The sequence below is a fragment of the Gigantopelta aegis genome, chromosome 9, assembly GCF_016097555.1.
Source record: "Gigantopelta aegis isolate Gae_Host chromosome 9, Gae_host_genome, whole genome shotgun sequence".
NCBI lineage: Eukaryota > Metazoa > Mollusca > Gastropoda > Neomphalida > Peltospiridae > Gigantopelta > Gigantopelta aegis.
This window is the reverse complement of record NC_054707.1, coordinates 27,989,265-28,007,336: the sequence shown is the minus strand read 5'-3', so window position 1 is coordinate 28,007,336 and position 18,072 is coordinate 27,989,265. Positions and strand designations below refer to the sequence as shown.

At 37.9% G+C, this 18,072-nt stretch overlaps 1 protein-coding gene across 3 annotated transcripts in view; it reads left to right on the top strand.

Moving 5' to 3' along the window:
* The window catches only part of LOC121380389 (HORMA domain-containing protein 1-like), a 265,685-nt gene that overhangs the window by 99,334 nt on the left and 148,279 nt on the right, over positions 1 to 18,072 (top strand). For 2 of the 3 annotated variants that reach the window (XM_041509182.1, XM_041509180.1), the window contains exon 6: positions 9,763 to 9,789. The exons of the other annotated variant lie outside the window; for it this stretch is intronic. In XM_041509182.1, the coding sequence (XP_041365116.1) occupies positions 9,763 to 9,789 (27 nt within the window). The remainder of the gene's footprint in view (positions 1 to 9,762; positions 9,790 to 18,072) is intronic. 3 annotated transcript variants of the gene reach the window in all.

Here is an 18,072-nt window from a genome sequence, read left to right as displayed (position 1 = left end):
GACACAGCCAATACCAGTTGGTCATTCAAACTGAGATAATCCCCTGAGACCATTCTCATTCCCCACACAGGTGTGCTCAGTTTACTTACTGCTTGACTGCTTTCCTAATTGTATTAATATTGACCATATGACTAATGGGGGTATGACTAATGGGAGGTAACACTGTGGAAAAAATATTAATGAGTTGAAATGTACTCACATAGATATATATTTTCACAATATGTATTGGATGCATCACCAGAGGGTTTGCCGGATTGTTGGAAATAATGTATGATCTAATTGCAAAATTGTGTAACAGCTTGCTATTGTACCATTCTTGACAGTAATCTCTTGATAGACTGACATAGTTTCTGCATATTGTAGACAGCAAGAAGAATATGAATCCGAATTTGTCAGAGGATATTGTGTCAAATATTTGTATGTTTGGACACATCAAACGTACAATCATGGCTGTAAATTCAGTTGAAAAATAGTATGATTTCACAATATATTGATTTGGGGGCAAAACTTTTAAAAATGACACCTGTAGTATTCCAAAGTACACCAACCAGGCACGGGTTTCAATTTCCTAATGGGTGTGAGGTAACATTAATGCAATGTAGTTAAGTTTGGTGGTGTTAAATAAGTCTTCTGATCTTATATAAAAGGTAAAATGTTTTTTTATATATATATGAAGAGTTCAGGCGCAAAACTCGCTAAACGCCATCAACACAAAAAATGAGATTCATGCATCATACTGTAGCTTTCAGTGCCTAGTATCTGAAAATAAAATAATTTTAATGCAAAACTCTCAAAGTCCCATTATAAATCCTACCAAAAGCTTGGCATTTTTCGCAGAACCCGCATAATGCTATAATGGCTCTTCTGCAAAAGCCGCAACATGCATTACGTCAACCAGAGCGCTGAATGACGTCACGTGATTTCAATATGGCGGCGTCCATGAACGCTTGCTTCTATCAGTGAAAGTTGTGGTTTGTGTATAATAAATTAGCATATACAATGGAAAATTGCGATGAACTAGAGGAACCCATTGTTCAATCATTATCGGGAAAGAAAAAACGCAGTGAACCAAAGCAAGCTTCGCGTTACTTAGCTAAACAGGCCCGATATAGCGGCGATGGAAAGGTTTCACGTGTATCGTGTACACACACCAAGGCCGGTTTCTGTACTGCTACTGCTCTGAATGAAAATGGCTTGGCTTTCATAAAAAAAACATGTGTATGCCACCACAGACAAAGTCAAAGAGGATGCTGCTCTTCTTACACATATGACTGTGACTCAATGCAAGCATCGGCGCCCAAGGGTAGATGATGAAGAAAAACAGAGAAGTAGGGGTATTAGTGTGAAATACAGTGTACTGAAAGAAGATAAAAGTGAAGTCCCAGTTTGTCAGCCAACATTCTTGAGCATTTTTGGTAAGTACAGCAATTCACTACTCTTAAAAACAATCCCAACCAGTGCTCCACAACTGTATAAGACCGTGGTATGTATTATCCTGTCTGTGGGATGATGTATGTGAAAAGTATTTTGATACTAAATCGAAATAAGAGTAGCCTATTGTATAGCGGCAGTGAATTTCCTTTCACAGATCACCCTTTTCATGTTTCATCGATGCCGAGCCCGTTCTTCTTATAACATTATGAATGATGTGGGCAACAGTTTGACAGTGTACTTTGATATTATGGAAAACTTGGTTCTGCCAAAATCAGCGATTGGACAGACTTACTATTCCCGCCAGTTATACCTTTACATATTCGGTGTTGTCCGACACCATGGGAGAGGCGAGGCTTGGGGAACAGAGGATATTGATCTTTTTGTTTGGATGGAGCACCAGAACAGAAAGGATAGCAACATGGTAGCCTCAGCATTGCAACACTATTTTAGTTCTGTCACCAATCGAGATCTGGCTCAGACTGAACACCTCCGTTTCTTCTCCGATTCGTGCTATGGACAGAACAAAAATATAAACATTTTGTCCATGCTGTTTGCTCTCCGTAGTCAAATATATCCACAACTTACCATTGATTACCACTTTCCGATTCATGGACATAGCTTCCTTCTGGCAGATCGAGCATTTGGAAGGTTAGAACAGGATATACGTAAAAAAAGAGGCAATACTGTTGCCATCAGAGTACATTAACATTCTAAGCAAACATGGAACTGTTCACGAGTATGGCAAAGACTGGGTGTGTTATGATTATAAAAGCGAGTCTGCTGCATTTTGTAAAATGCAATGCTCATTTAAGATCAGTGATGCTAGGGTACTCCAGGTTGCTGGGGAGAAGATAGGTTTCAAACCTTCGTATGCTGGGGATTTCTGCCTCCATGCAGTTCTCAAAAGAGGGCAAAAGTGGAGTCCGTTCCAACTAACACTTGCCCCTGATATCAACTGTGTCAAACCTGCCATGAAGAACGATGTTCTTAAACTTCTCGATGAACTTGGAGTAAATCTGGCGGTGCGGAATTTCTATGAAAATGCTCTGTGTGGTGTCCATGATCAAAATGGCGGGATTCAGGATCTGGAGGACAGTGATAACGACTGAGGACTAGGCCATGTCAGATGTTTTTCGTAACCACAGAGACTTTAAAATATTACTCTTTTATCTTTAAGAATTTTACAATAATTTATTCACACAAATGGGATAGAATGCTTGGGTGTCCTGATTAGGGGATTGGCCAAAGAGGTAATACCTTTATGCATGGCCCAGGAAGTATGACATTGCTCTTGCTTTTCAGAGTCATGTGAACTGTTTTAACACCATTCTACATTACAATGACAATTTCGAATAAAAATGCCATTTAATTTGGAACAATCTCCCACCACTTCCTGAGGCCACCCATGCCCTATTTTCTCACAACTGACAACTGTTATTATGCTGTTCTGAAGTTCTTTCATAATTTCTAGCGTTTTTATATTGTTCCCACTGCTCCATAATACCAATGCGGATTTAGCAGGTTTTTCAAAAATATGACCATGGACTTAATGGGTTTTGCCAAAAAAAATTGTTAAAATCAATTTAAAAAACCTATTTTCATTAAACTTAGATTTGTGGAAATTTGACATTTTATTAGTTTATTTATAACATTATTATAACCACTGAATAATATTGTTAAAGGGTTCATACTCTATCCCAGCAAAAAAAAATGAATTTACACGAAAAGAGGTAAAATGGACTTAGAAGCTTTTGCATTTGAACTCTTCATATATATATATATATATATATATACATATACATATACATATACATATACATATACATATACATATACATATACATATACATATACATATATACACACACACACACACACACACACACATACATACATACATACATACACATATATATATGTGTACATATATACATACATTTGTGTACAGTCAAACTTCAGTATCTCGATGTTGAAGGGACTGAACCAACAAGCTCGAGATATCTGTGGCTCGAGATAAACATAATAGTCGATGATACAAATTATGCCAAACATATTTATTTGTTTGCAAACTTAACAACAGTAAACGATATAGTCAGGGGCAATTCGAATATGAACTGTTTTGTCTATATTTTCTCTGGACCTTTTTGTGAATAGCCTAATATTGCATTGTTCAGTTTTTGCCCATGAGTATACCTAAGATACTAATATACAAACATCAAACAATCACTTTGCCAAGCTTGTAGACAATACTAGCTAGCCAAGTTCAATACCCTGTCAAATAATTTCGAATTGGAACATCAGAGGTAATCAGTTTCACGGTTATTACCGAGTTGTGTTGGACGAGAGTCGCAAATGTTATTCGTTTATATGTTTTAATAGTAGCTAACATATTAAAACAAAATAAAATTCAAACAATATTATTAGTTTGTAACAGGCGTGGATCGGGGGGAGGGGGGGGGTGGGCTGAGGAGTTTACCTTCAAACTGGCATCTCCCTTTCATAAACGTCCTGGACCCGCTCCTGTTTAATGCAGTGTATACAGTGCTCTTTATTATTTGGGAGGAATTATGGGAAGAACAAAAATGGCAGATAAAAGGGATATTTTGTTATACTTCGAGAAAAAACCAACAAAGTGTACCTAGGGATACCAAAATGTGCTCGACATAAGCCTGGTACTTGAGATTAGCGTGCTCAGGATAACAGTGCTCGGTTTGGTAACATTACATAAGGAAAATGCCGGTACTGGCAATGGACCTCAAGATATGTTGGGTACTCGAGTTTATCAAGGTCGAGATACCGAAGTTTGAGTGTATATGTATATGTATATGTATATGTATATGTGTGTATACCCGGTATATATATTTATCATATAATATCTTACATTTTCAATGCAATCAAAGTATGTGATATTTTTAAGATCACATACTTTAAGAATTTGATAACTTTGCAAATTAGATGTAAATTAATCGAGGTCACGGCACTAGGTTTATTGACATTTAAGCAAACGTACTTGTGTGACACTCCATAATTGATGTATGCATTCATAGTCATTGAATAAAAACATTTCAATGGCAATTTGACACTGAAAGCTGTCCAGCATTCAGAAAACAAAAAAACATTAAGCCCTAGTTTGTTTTGATGTAAGGACATCCAAAATGACGTCATTCGAGTTTGATGTCATTTCCATTCAAAAATACACCGCGCCATATTCTTACGTCATTTGAATATCTAGTAATGGCGGACTGGAAATAAAGTTGCGTGTACAGTTTACAAAAACACGTTGTATTAAGCTTGAGATTATATGATAAAGAGATTATTACCCTCGTGTATTTCGGTATCGTCAGTATCATATATTAGGAGTAAAAATAATGTATACAATTTTTATTCCTAATATATGATATTGACGATACTGAAAAACACTCTGGTAATAACCTCTATGTGTGTGTGTGTGTGTGTCTCTCTCTCTCTCTCTCTCTCTCTCTCTCTCTATATATATATATATATATATATATATATATATATATATATATATATACTAAAAGCAAAAGTTATTGTGACATGGATTGTTTGGAGTAATAAATTTGTGAAGGTATTTATGGATGTAATTCAGAGAAAATGTGCATGAAACAGCTCGAATAAATGCAACCAAGCTGTTGTTGCAGCGATTGCATGCTTTGTGCAAGAAACATGGAATATTCGGGACAAATCCTGTCTAGTGTTCACTATAAATGGCCAGACATTCAGTTGCAAATCATTGCCACTCAGTGCAGCCTCCAGAAGTCCAGAAGTCAGAAAAACACCATTAGTGAACTGCTTGATGCAATTTCGTCATGCCATACCTCGGTGAAAATGACAGATGGCAAGTCATAGGGATGCTTGAATCTGGGACCTTGCAGTGTAACGTCGCACATCAATTCAACATCCACAGAAACACCATATGGCACTTATGGCAACGGTATCAACAAAACAACCAGGTCAGGGACCATCCCAGTAGCGGCCGAACACCTGTGACAACCCCTAACCCTAACCCTGATCCTTTCTCAGATCTGGAATGGCATTCCTAGGAACTTTCTCCAGCGTTTATTGGCCTCAATGAGACGATAGTGCTAGGCCTGTATCAATACTCGAGGTCACACTTGTTACTGACTGTGTGAACTTCACTCTGGACCACCTCCTTCTGCACTGACTCTCGTGAGATGAAGTTGTGTTTGGAGAACGTGGAGATTACTCTCCCCCCCACCCTAGGGGCTGTGTTGCGATCGCTTGGGCCTTTGTCCAAGTACAGGATCGAACACAATGGCGACTTGGCGACCGTCACGCTTATATATGGCAGTGACCGGAAGAACCGCGCACCCAGCAGAAGACGGAGGAGGCGACCCAAGACTTCACAGGGGGGACCAAACTTGGCGGCTCAACCGCCATGGGCGGTCCCACCTGTTCCGAAGAGGACGGGACTAGGAGTGGTGCAGGGTGATCCAAACTCGGTGGCTAAACCACCGGGGGCGGTTCAGTCTGCGCAACCTCGATCACCATCTCGGCCGAAGCACTCGCCAGGAACCATTCAGGGGGGACCAAAGCTGTCAGCTCCACTGATAGTGGCGGTCCCTCCTGTTGAGGAACCTTCTAAGATGGATACGGGCCACGTGGTCATTCATGACCCACCGGCGAGCCCACCTCCACCTCCGGCAGTTGTTGTTACAGACACGGTAGCAGACCAGCGAGAATTCAAAAGGAGGAAGATGTCATCGACCACGATATCGAAGACGTCTGATGAATCCGACTGGATTCTCGTCTGCGACAGACTCCCAGCCAAATACACAGGGGCGGTTATCGGTGACTTCACCGATAACAAACACCTTAAGGGACCTTGGAACGACAATCACTGGCGCCAACTTCCAACCGGACAAGGGAAGTACCAGCTACAAGGTGCCCCAAACTCCGACAAACTCTACGTGACAGCCCAGCAGGACGGACTATACAGGCAGGGGCTCCTGATGCCATCAATGTCAAATGGGACCATAAATCGCATCTTAAAGATGGTTCTACGAGACATCTACCCAGGAGCCATCACCCTCAACATCCAGGCCTTGACTGAAGGACTCCCCAACTTCAAGCCTGAACAGTCCATCAACTCGCCATGAGTCCTGCTGCGCCAACCTTAACTAGGACAGGTAACCTCCGTTTTGGGTTTAGTTGGACTTTAAAAAAAATTCGATCGAGCTTCCAAATTCTTATGTTTATTTTTTTATACATAGTCCAACACATTTTACTTTGGCACCCGTTCAATTGCTCAAATCACCTTAAAACCTTTTCGGCCGAGCAGTCAAACTTATTTTTGGGTTTAAATTCTTAGTCCGGACATGATGTTAGGTGCAGTTATTCTCCGTAGACTTAGGTTTTTCTAGTTAGATCCAAAGGAATCGAAATTCAGCCAATCAGAACATGGCCCATTTTCGGTGTCTACTAGTCGGTCCGCGCAGTCGCTGGACGCTACTAAATACTTATTCCAAATTCCGCCCACTTCAAACTCAAACCCCCCCCCCCCTTGTCCTGGACTTAGTCACTGGCAAAGGCCAGAGATTAAGCCCAGGACAGGCGTGCGTGAAACCTTCGTGGTATATATGCACGTTAATTCTTTAATGAATGAATGGACCCCCTCCAATGATGTGGCTCATTTGTATATGGCAGGTGCGCCCTTTTCATGGACTATTGCTCGTTTCGATACCTTCTGACATTTCTCTTTCCATGTTATAACGTTTCATACACGGCAGTAAAAACTTATCACCAGTTATCTTTGTCTTTTATGTGTCACAATAACTTTTGCCTTTTAGTATATATACACACACACACACACACACACACACATACATACACACACACACGCACACATATATATATATATATATATATATTTCGGGGTGTTTTTTTCGGGGTTTTATTTTTATTCCATGAAAAATTATTGTCAAATTTACATTTGCTTTAATTATTATACTCAAATGAGTAAGTATAACATTGTTAATACAAATTATTTTCTACAAACCTTTATGCAGTTACAATGTAGCAACTAAAATTCTTGGAGGATGCACACTTTAGTCAGAAGTAAATAGTTAGTTGTAACAGAAAAAAGGAAGGGTTTCTAGGGTCTGTATATTTGTTTTCTTTTTTTATAATAACTAAATAATGAAAAACACCTATAAAATTAATTTAATACATGTATAATGTATAGTAATCAATATTTTAATCATGGCTTGAAACACTCATAAAAAATATGGTGGCCCCCCAAAAAATATCTGGGCCACTAAATTTTCATTTTCAGTGGCCCAAACTTGCTTTAGGTAGCCCAAACATGAAATATTCTTATTTCAGGTTTTAAGCAAACATTTTAAGTAAGCATATGGAATGTGCTTCAGTAAAATAATATTGATTTCAAGAACCACTTCCAGATAGCAAAGATGCCAACATACATGATATTGAAATGAAAAATTAAAAGAAAACACTGATGTTGTACTTCAGATTGTGATACAATTATTTTCGATGAACACATCTGTCATTGTGGGAAGGCAGGCTGGAAGAGCAGCTAGCTAGGCAACAAATCACATGATCACATTTACAGCTGCGATCAATCAGTGACCAGACCATACTTGTGGTGGGTGGGGTGTTCAGTATTGCTAATGAAATGTTAAAAATTGCAATGGCATGGGAAAAAACTTACTCTTTTTTTCATGTGAGGTTAGCTTTTTTTCTTAGCAAAAATTATGTTTATCAACAGTTATGTAATGGAAAACATGGAATTAAGACACTAACAAAATCACCATTCATGAGGCTTCGTGACAGCACATCGAATGAGTACTCGACATTTAGTTATCATTGTAAATCCTGGTTGCCCATGACAGCGTACATAAATCGTCTGATAAAACGAAAATTAACAAATGGTAAAAAAAGCCTTATATGCAAGTTGTATTAGAATTAAAATTCCTTACAATAATTTGGCAACGGAAATCTGGTGGGTGGATGGGGGCGCATCATTTTCAATTAAAAAAAATTCTTAAATAAGATAATTAATATATTGGTATCAACAGAAATTAGAACAGCTTAGGTATCATTTTTTAAATTAGAAAGAAAAAATATATGGGTTATATATTTTTGGCAAAGATCAACTTCTGACAGAATTAATAATTTTTAATTATAATATATATATTAACAAATTTGTTTATATAGTCTGTCTCATCCTGCTACAAAAATGTTTTTTGTTTTGTAAATAATTTTTAGTTTGGTTTATCATAAGAAAAGCCAGTGTTCTGGAAATAACGAAAAAATATACATGTATATACACAAAGAAACAAGTTAAGCACCCCCTGTATTTTTCACAATGACTTGTCTTACGAGGTTTGGCGTTGAAAGCCTGATAACATAACCTCGGAAAAACAAATGCGTTTTGCAAGAATACATCTTTGACAGTAAGAAAACATAACAAGTGTATCCAGTTTTGAAATTTTAATCATGATTCTGAGAAGAATTCCAATATGCTGTATTTGAGGCAAAAACTGAGACACAATAAGTATGGAGGTGCAGAGTCAGAAACACGAGTCAGCATCATGATTGATGATGAAAAATGTCATTTGAAGTCCACAGATGGCATTCATGACACAAATCATCAATAGCGGGCAAACCTGCCACGTGCCCGGATGACAGCTTCCATCCTTCGTCTCATCAACTCCAGTAAGTCGTCTTATCTGCTGCATGGGCAACTGTTGCCATTCTCGATGAAGAGCTGCCTCTAATTGTGCCAGAGTCTGTACAGGTGGGGTCAGTGCCTGTACTCAATGCCCCAAGATGTCCCAAACATGGTCTAGCGGGTTTAGGTCAGGACTCATGGCCGGCCAGGGCAGGGTCGTCACAGCTTCAGTTTGGAGTAAAGCTGTTACTGCTGGTGCATAAGCTTAAATTGAAAATTTCTTGTTTTTAGTATCAATTGTTATTTTTAAGATTAGTTCAATACATTTTAATAAGGATAATTTCTGAATTCAGTTTTTGTGACCATTTATAGCTAATTTGTGAAAGATTTGACTGAATGAATTCTAATTATATATAAAGTTACAGCTTACGTTATTTTTAATTTTTCTGAGAATTTTAATAAACCTTTATTGTGCCAATTTAAAAATATATGTAATTAGTGTTTACGGAATTTGTAATTTGGATATTTTGTGGGGAGGGGTATCATGTAGATTGTTTTGGTTCTGCATGAGGAAATTAAGATACCTCAAACATGTGATTTATGGATATGTTTTAAAACTTAAAAGCATTTGTATTTTTTTATGTTATTTTCAGATATATGTGGATCCAAGTCAACCTGAGGTAAATTGAAAAGTATAAAATTTTAATTTAATTAAGAAAAAAGTTTGGTAAATTGTACCAGTCTGTAATGATCAAGTGGTTGGAACATGGAACTTGGACATTTTTTTAACGTGCACAGCTGAGAGCAAGCTGTTATAGTGCACACCTGTCCTGGGCACAAGTACCCAGGGTTTGCACAGGTGCTTGAAGTGCTTGAAAGTACTTGAATTTTGTTAATGTATTTTCAAGGCCTTGAAAACCTTGAAAAATCATTTTTGTGAAAAAGTCTTTGAAAAATCCTTGAATTTTATTTTCCCCTCCTGAAAAAATAGTAAACATGCCTTTCCTAGCTTTAGTAAAAAAAATTGAATCGCTTCCGTAGGTTTATTTACGCAGCAATCCCAAACTTCTTTGTCATTCCCGCCAAATATTTGCTTTGGCTGTCCACGGAAATTAAATATTCACAAATACTGCTCTCTGATTGAGTCAAAGTATTTGCGCATGCAAACATGCATCTGCATAAGTCAAGGCTAATATTCATTCCTCGTATTCAGCCTTGATACATGTCGTCAAGAAATCGTGCCACAAAATGCTTAAATTTCATTGGATGCGATGAGATCTGATTGCAACGAATCGCAACGCTCCTTATAGATTCCCTTGTTATTGTAAACAAAGATGTCAGCGTCAGCGTCCGGCGGTTAATTTTTGATATTGCTTTCAAGATTGTCACATGTTACCGATGCTGTGATTGGTCAGCGATGTCATCGTGTAAGGGTCATAATCGGTATTACAAATTTTCTTCCAATAGAGGGCGCTAGTAGTGGATATCAGTAATCTTGACTACATGTATCAAGGCTGAATATGAGGAACGAATATTAGCCTTGATTTATGATGATGGCAGACATGTGGTCGTTGTGCATCATCGGAAAATGCCATTGTTTGATTGTTAAATTGACCGTGAAAATTCTTTCAACATGCCAGGCAAGTGTAAATTTACCGATACCTGGTTGCAAACCGAGGATTACAAGGATTGGCTTTTGTGTGTGCCCGATGATGGACACAAAGCGCGATGCAGACTATGCTCTAAAGCATTCAGTGTAGCAAGCATAGGCGAGGCAGCATTACGAAATCTGTATGTTTGTAGTTTGAATAAATGATCAGGTGTGTTTCTCAGGCTAGTTTAACATATTTAATGATGTGCATTAGTATTTTGCAACTCAATAAATTTTGTGACTAGGGTTACTGGTGAGCGATAATAGGTGAACAGCCATAGCGCTCTTGGGAAATGACGTCACAGATTAGTTCAGCGACGCCGCGCTCAAGATGTGGACAAGCCGAGCTCGATATGTATACGGTGATGTCTGGTGAACCGGCGCACCTAAGCATTAAAAGATCGTTTTTAGAATTAAAACTGGAGGGCAAAGCTGTAAAATTGTTTTAATGAAATAAGTAGTGCATCATCTGTAATACACTGTTAGTATCTGTGACATCTGTTGCAAAGAAACATTTAAATATCGTCAATGAATGTACTTACTCCCCTTTATTCAAAAGGACTTCCGTGTTAAATTAATAAGGCTTGAAGCAGTGTATAATTATATGTGCAGTGACAGTCTACTTTTTATTACTAGGTAAATTTATTTAAAACATGTTTTTGTGTCCTTGAAAAATGAATTTAAGTACTTGAAAAAGTCCTTAAAAGTCCTTGAATTTTATTTTCTCAAACCTGTATGAATCCTGAGTACCGGCCTCAACTGATTCCTCTGTCCAGGACAGGAAAGGGTTGGGGTGGGTGGAGGAGGGACCGCCTGCACTGGCAGGTGTAAGGGAGCACCAGCAGTCCGGCCATAGCCGGTAACAGGCGGAGGGTGGTATGGTGCTATGTTATTTGGAATGTCCTGTAGGATTAACCAAAGGGAAATGGGTGCGCAATTTTGATGGTCGTTCTAAAGAATAAAAAGGTAGGGAGCTATGTTTAAGTTTGGATTTTAGAAGGCCAAGAGTAGCTCGTTAATTAGGACCTGCGAATGATGAGGTGTCTCCCATGGTTACTCGTAGGGCCCTTAGAAAGGGCCTGATCTCTTCCGATCATGGCATGACAACCCAGGGGAGACTCGATGCAATTGTGCATGTATAATGCAATTGTGTATAACTGGGAGGTAAGGTCGGTGAGTCTTGGTGTTTCCCTTAGGTTCCATCTCCTCTCAACTGCCTAGTGATCCGTATGATGTTCTCCTCTTCCATCTCTCCTGTTCTTGTGCCCTTGGTGCCACCACCAGCAACAAGGAATTTTGGGGTTGGGTAGAGGGAACCGGTATTCTTTTGTCCCGCTCCCTCAAGGTGCATTGCAATTGTGTACTAAGAGCCGGTTTTCTTTTGCCAGACTCCTTATTAAGTACGGTGCTAGGCCATTATTATTTTAATTTGTGGGCAGATGCATTGTTATTATTAGACCTATGTAGAGATGATGCAGTTTATGTGTGTGCCATGTGTTTGTTATCCCTAATTGGTGTTAAGGTTGTTCCTAATGTGCTAAGTCCCTATTCTATAAGTATCCAACAGCTTTCAAAGCCGCCACCCCCCCCCCCCCCCCCCCCCCATCCTTGGCTTATAATAAAAGACAAGGAGAGGAGGGGGGAATTATACTAACCTAGCTAGCTAATTTGAAGGGTAGTCCCTTATAGTATAGCGCTAAATTTGACCAACCCCCAATGTTGAATGATTATGGTTCTAATAATAGTCTAGTATTGTTATAATCCCCAGCTTATAAGATGTTGAAAATGAACTTACTTGTTATTATTTCTTATCTGCTTTTCGTTTCGGGTTGTTCTGGAACACCTATTAACTCACCTTGGGGTTTGCTAGAATGAACATTATCTGACATACCAAGAAAGTGCAGAAGATGGTGCGAAACACAAACACGTGAAATTTATGTACATTTTATTTGGTCGCTGTGGTGTTGATATTGGTGATGCTTTCTCCTATCTGATTTGTTCCACATGGTTATAGAGACGACCTCTGCGTTGGTGTAACCAAGTTAAGGTTAGGTCTTGTCCGCCCTTCGTTTGGTATCCAGAGCTCTTGAACGCAGTGCAGAACATATATAGAACATTCATATAGTGAGTGCATAAGATAAAATAAAATGAAATACAAGTATATACATATATGTACATATGAAAAATAAAAATCAAATATCAAGTGGTTAAGATTTTAAAATTATAAGTTGAATATCTTATGGTACTAGTAAATGGTACTTCACTTTCAAAATACTTTGAGCATTATTTCAGTAGAATAAAATATGCATTTATATTCATACTTTTGTTTACGAAATCTGTAGAAATGTTTCTGGAGCCTCGAGATCTACTGGCATGTTCTATAAAGTGGGAGTTCTCTAGGCAGTATACTCTGATGACGCTATTATATATTTTTGGGGTATTAATCATGTGCAAAGATACAGTATTAAACTCTGGCCGCCATTGTGATTTTCAAAATGGCCACCATCAAAAAACAAAATGCTAATAGTTTGGCTCCGAGGACACATAGATACTTGATATAACATACTAAATCCATGTTTTAATACCCAAGGAATTCAATAAACATGAGAACAATAATGAATATTTATGTTTTGTTACTTGAAAATCAAATGCATGGCCATGAGAGGATGACTTCAGCCATGTTTGGTTGAAATTAGCCTGGTGAAATTTGAGATGTTGAAAATGTCTGAGCCAATCAGAGGCCAGGGTGGCCTTCTTGGATTTTGAATCGTCCCCCAAAATAGCAATACTTTGTCAGGTCCATGAGGGGATCATTTTAACCAAGTTTGATTGAAACCTGGATGGTTGACCTTGAAAAGAAGTTTAAAATGTCTCAGTCAATTGGAGGCCAGGCTGGCCATCTTGGAATTTTTATTGGCCTGAAAATTACAACACTTGGTTAGGTCTATAAAAGGAGCATTTGGACCAAGTTTGGTTGAATCCTGCATGGTGGAACAGGAGAAAAAAGAAAACAAGAAGAGACAAACAAATGACTTTACACCATTGTCTGGATCTCGAGATAGTGGAGGAATATAAACAAAAACAAGAAGAAGAAGAAGAATATAGGACCAGGAGCTTTTTAGCATATCAGTTTAGTCACTATCCCACATACATGGAACATGTCTATCATACAAGGAAAACTAATTTTGTAGCCTAAGTATCTGACAACATGGTGGCACCTATTTTATTGTTTTAACAGTTCATGTTTTTCACTTTAAAACTGATAATTTTGGGGTGTTTTAAGAATTAGACAAGATGCAAGATAGCCGCCACTGATGATGGCGCAAGCTTGCAGGTAAATTGTCACAAGCTTGTGGGAAGCTCATTGCAAGCATGCGGAGAAGCTCACCGCAAGTGTGCAGGTAGCTTATCGCAAGCTTGCGAGAAGTTGGGCACAAGCATGCGGGAAGCTTGTCGCAAGCGTGCAGGAAGCCCATCGCAAGCATGCGAGAAGCTTTTCGCAAGGTTGTAAAAAGGTTCCAAATACTAGCTTAAACTGAACAAGCTTGCGGGAAGCTCGTCGCAAGCTTGCGGGAAGCTTGTCGCAAGTGTGCGGGTAGCTCATTACAAGCTTGCAGGAAGCTTGTTGCAAGGTTGTAAAAAGGTTCCAAATACTAACTTAAACTGAACAAGCTTGCGGGAAGCTCGTCGCAAGCTTGCGGGAAGCTTGTCGCAAGTGTGCAGGTAGCTCATCGCAAGCTTGCAGGAAGCTTGTTGAAAGGTTGTAAAAAGGTTCCAAATACTAGCTTAAACTGAACAAGCTTGCGGGAAGCTCGTTGCAAGCTTGTGGGATGCTCGTCGCAAGTGTACGGGAAGCTTGTCGCAAGCGTGCAGGAAGCTTGCGAGATGCTAGTTGCAAGCATGCAAGAAACTGGTGGGAAGCTTGCAGCATGCAAGAAGCTGGTTGCATGGTTATAAAAAGGTTCCAAATACTAGCTCGAAATTCGGTAGTTACTACCATGTAAGATATGCTTGTACAACCTTGTTGCAAGGTAGTTACCAGCTTTTTACTAAGCTTGCAATTTTTGTTTCGCATCGCACATGAAAAATAATTTCAATGACATTGCTTCACATCATGCAAAACCACAACACAATAATTTGTGTTTGCATCCACTGTGAAAGGGAGAGACTAAACCGTAGACACAGTCATCAGCTAGTGAGAGAGTATGGATATTCATGAGCAAATGGTTGATCGACATCGAGATTTTACGACAACGAGTAATGTCCTGGTATATATATAAAAATTATTCCAACTGTAGATATTAATGTAACAAGTACCGGTATTTAATAATATACAGTGTGGTTAATAAATTGTGTAATTGAATGTTATGTAGCGTATATCAATGTCGTTGTTTGTTGTTTTCCTACTCTTCTTCTGTGGGATAATCCTGCCGATATTCTGTTGAATTTTACACCAGTGGTTACGGTTATCTAAACATCAAAATTGTAATGCATGTCTGTACAACTTGATTTCACAAACAAATAAACAAACAACAACAAAAATCATCCAACAACTACAGAATATATAATTTAAAATAATTACTGTATAAATGAGTACCGGTCAAACCGATTAGAAAAATGTTGTCCACTACTTTTAATTATAATTATTTGTAATAACAATTGTCCTAAATAAAAATAGTAACAACAACAACACAACAGTAGTTATGGTAGTTTTTTGGAAAATTATAAATTTAAGATTTCAGTAGGTTTGGATTATAAATACATTTTCTCACTACCAAGTACACATGAAGTCATCCACTGATGTAGTTAACAAATTACACACTTCTTGGCTAATGTCTATTTCCTCAAAGTAAAAATCTACTTTTGTAGACACAAAATTAATCAATTATCTAAGTGATCAGAGTAGATTTCTGTTTCTTTATTTTTTAAAGTATGATTTTTATACATACATACACACACATACGTACGTACGTGCGTGTCTGTGTGTGAGTTTGAGTGTGTGTGTGTGTGTGTGTGTGTGTGTGTGTGTCCGGCCTCGGTGGTGCAGTGGTTAAGCCATCGGACTACAGGCTGGTAGGTACAGGGTTCGCAACCACGTACCGGCTCCAGCCCAGAGTAAGTTCTTAAGGACTTAATGCATAGGTGTAAGGCCACTAACCAACTAACAACTAACCCACTGTCCTGGACAGACAGCCCAGATAGCTGAGGTGTGTGCCCACGACATCATACTTGAACCTTAATTGGATATAAGCACGGAAATAAGTTGAAATAAATGTGCGTGTGTGAAAATACATATGTATAAGTAAACACTGCTAGGGCACATTGATTTATTGGATGTCAAACATTTGGTAATTTTGACATATAGTCTTAGAGAGGAAACCCACTATATTTTTTCATTAGTAGCAAGTAATCTTTTATATGCACCATACCACGGCTTTTGATATACATGTACCAGTTGTGGTGCACTGGCTGCCGCTGTAATAAAAAATAGCACAATGGTCCAATCAAAATGGATCAATCCTAGACTGACCATGCTTTACCACTGGGCTACGTCCGGCCCCTCCAATTTATGTAGACACTGAAAATTAAATATGAATATGAATTATTCATCAACTATCTAACTGATCAGGGTAGATTTCCATTTTATAACATATATGCATTTACATTTACATTAAAAAAATATTATTATTTTTTAAGTAGATGTGAATAATCTTACTGTATGTATATATACTGATGTCATTGGTAGTTTTCAGAAAAACAGACACGTAACATTTCAAAAGGGTGGATTTTATGGTACTTAACTACCGAGGGTACATGGATATCATCCACCGAGGGTACTTTTCCTTTAATATGGTATATTGCATTGCATATATGTTGGCTAATGTATATTTCAGCTAAGTAAACACCTTTTTAATGTAGATATAACAATTCAATATGAACATGATGGCTTAATCCATTATCTACAGTAACTGATCAGGGTAGATTTTCTTTTTATATGTGAAATTTTATTTTATTTTTTATTTTTTTAAATAAATAGATATGAATAACCTTACTGCATATTTACTATCCATGTCAGGGTTAGTTTTCAGAAAAGGAGATCCTTAACATTTCAAAAGGGTGGATTTGACAGTACGGTACCTAACTACCGAAGGTATATGAATATCATCCATTGAGGGTACCTTTCCTTTAACATGGTATATTACATTACATATATGTTGGCTGATGTATATTTCAGCTAAGTAAAGACCTTCTAAAGTAGACGTGACAATTAAGTTAATATGATTGATTAATCCATTATCTAAATGATCAGAGTACATTTCCAAATTAAAAGAAATTATTATTATTATTATTATTATTTAAAAATATATGTGAATAACCTTATGGTATGTTTACTGTCAGTGCTAGGGATAGTTCTAGGAAAAGAGACACTTAAGGTTTCAATAGGGTGGATTTTACAGTACCCAACTACCAAGGGTACATTATCATCCACCGAAGGTACTTTTCCCAAAAGATGTATTAATTTACATATTTGTTGACTAATGTATATTTCAGCTAAGTAAACACCTTATGTAGACACTATATATGATAGATTAATCCATTATCTAAATGATCAGTGTAGATGTCTAAATGGTATGTAATGTTTTTATTTTGTAATCAAATATATGTGAATAACCTTAAGGTATGTTTACTATCCATGCTAGTAGTGGAGCAACTTAGTTGATCAATTGTGCATTTTTCTGTGAAAGCATGAACATTGGCACATGGTTAGAGTAACCCAATACAAGGATATTTAGTCCAGAGCCCACATGAAATTGCACCCCGTATGGCTGCCATCTTGAAATCCAAGATGGCCACCATTCTGGACATGTTTTGTTTAATATCTCCTTAACTAGTACACATACCAAGAGAGTTGAAATGCCTATACCTACATTTTAGGGGACTAGGAATCCAATCGGTGACAGAAATGTTTGCAAATTGTGGCTGCCATCTTGAAATCCAAGAAGGTCGCCGTCCACATGTTATTTTGCTCATTATCTCATTTAGTAGTAAAGATATCAATACAGATTGACCTTTCAGGGGTCTAAGAATCCAGTGGTCACATCGAATATATGGCTGTCATCTTGAAATCCGAGATGACCACCATCCATAAGCTATTTTTCTCAATATCTCATAAAATATTAAATATATTAATAGTTTTAACACCTATAATAATATTAATAATCAGGTACTTGTGTCATCATGCATACATCAAAATGACGAATCTTGCAATAATAGTGGTCATCTGTTCTGTTATAAAGACGGGCTGCAGGTT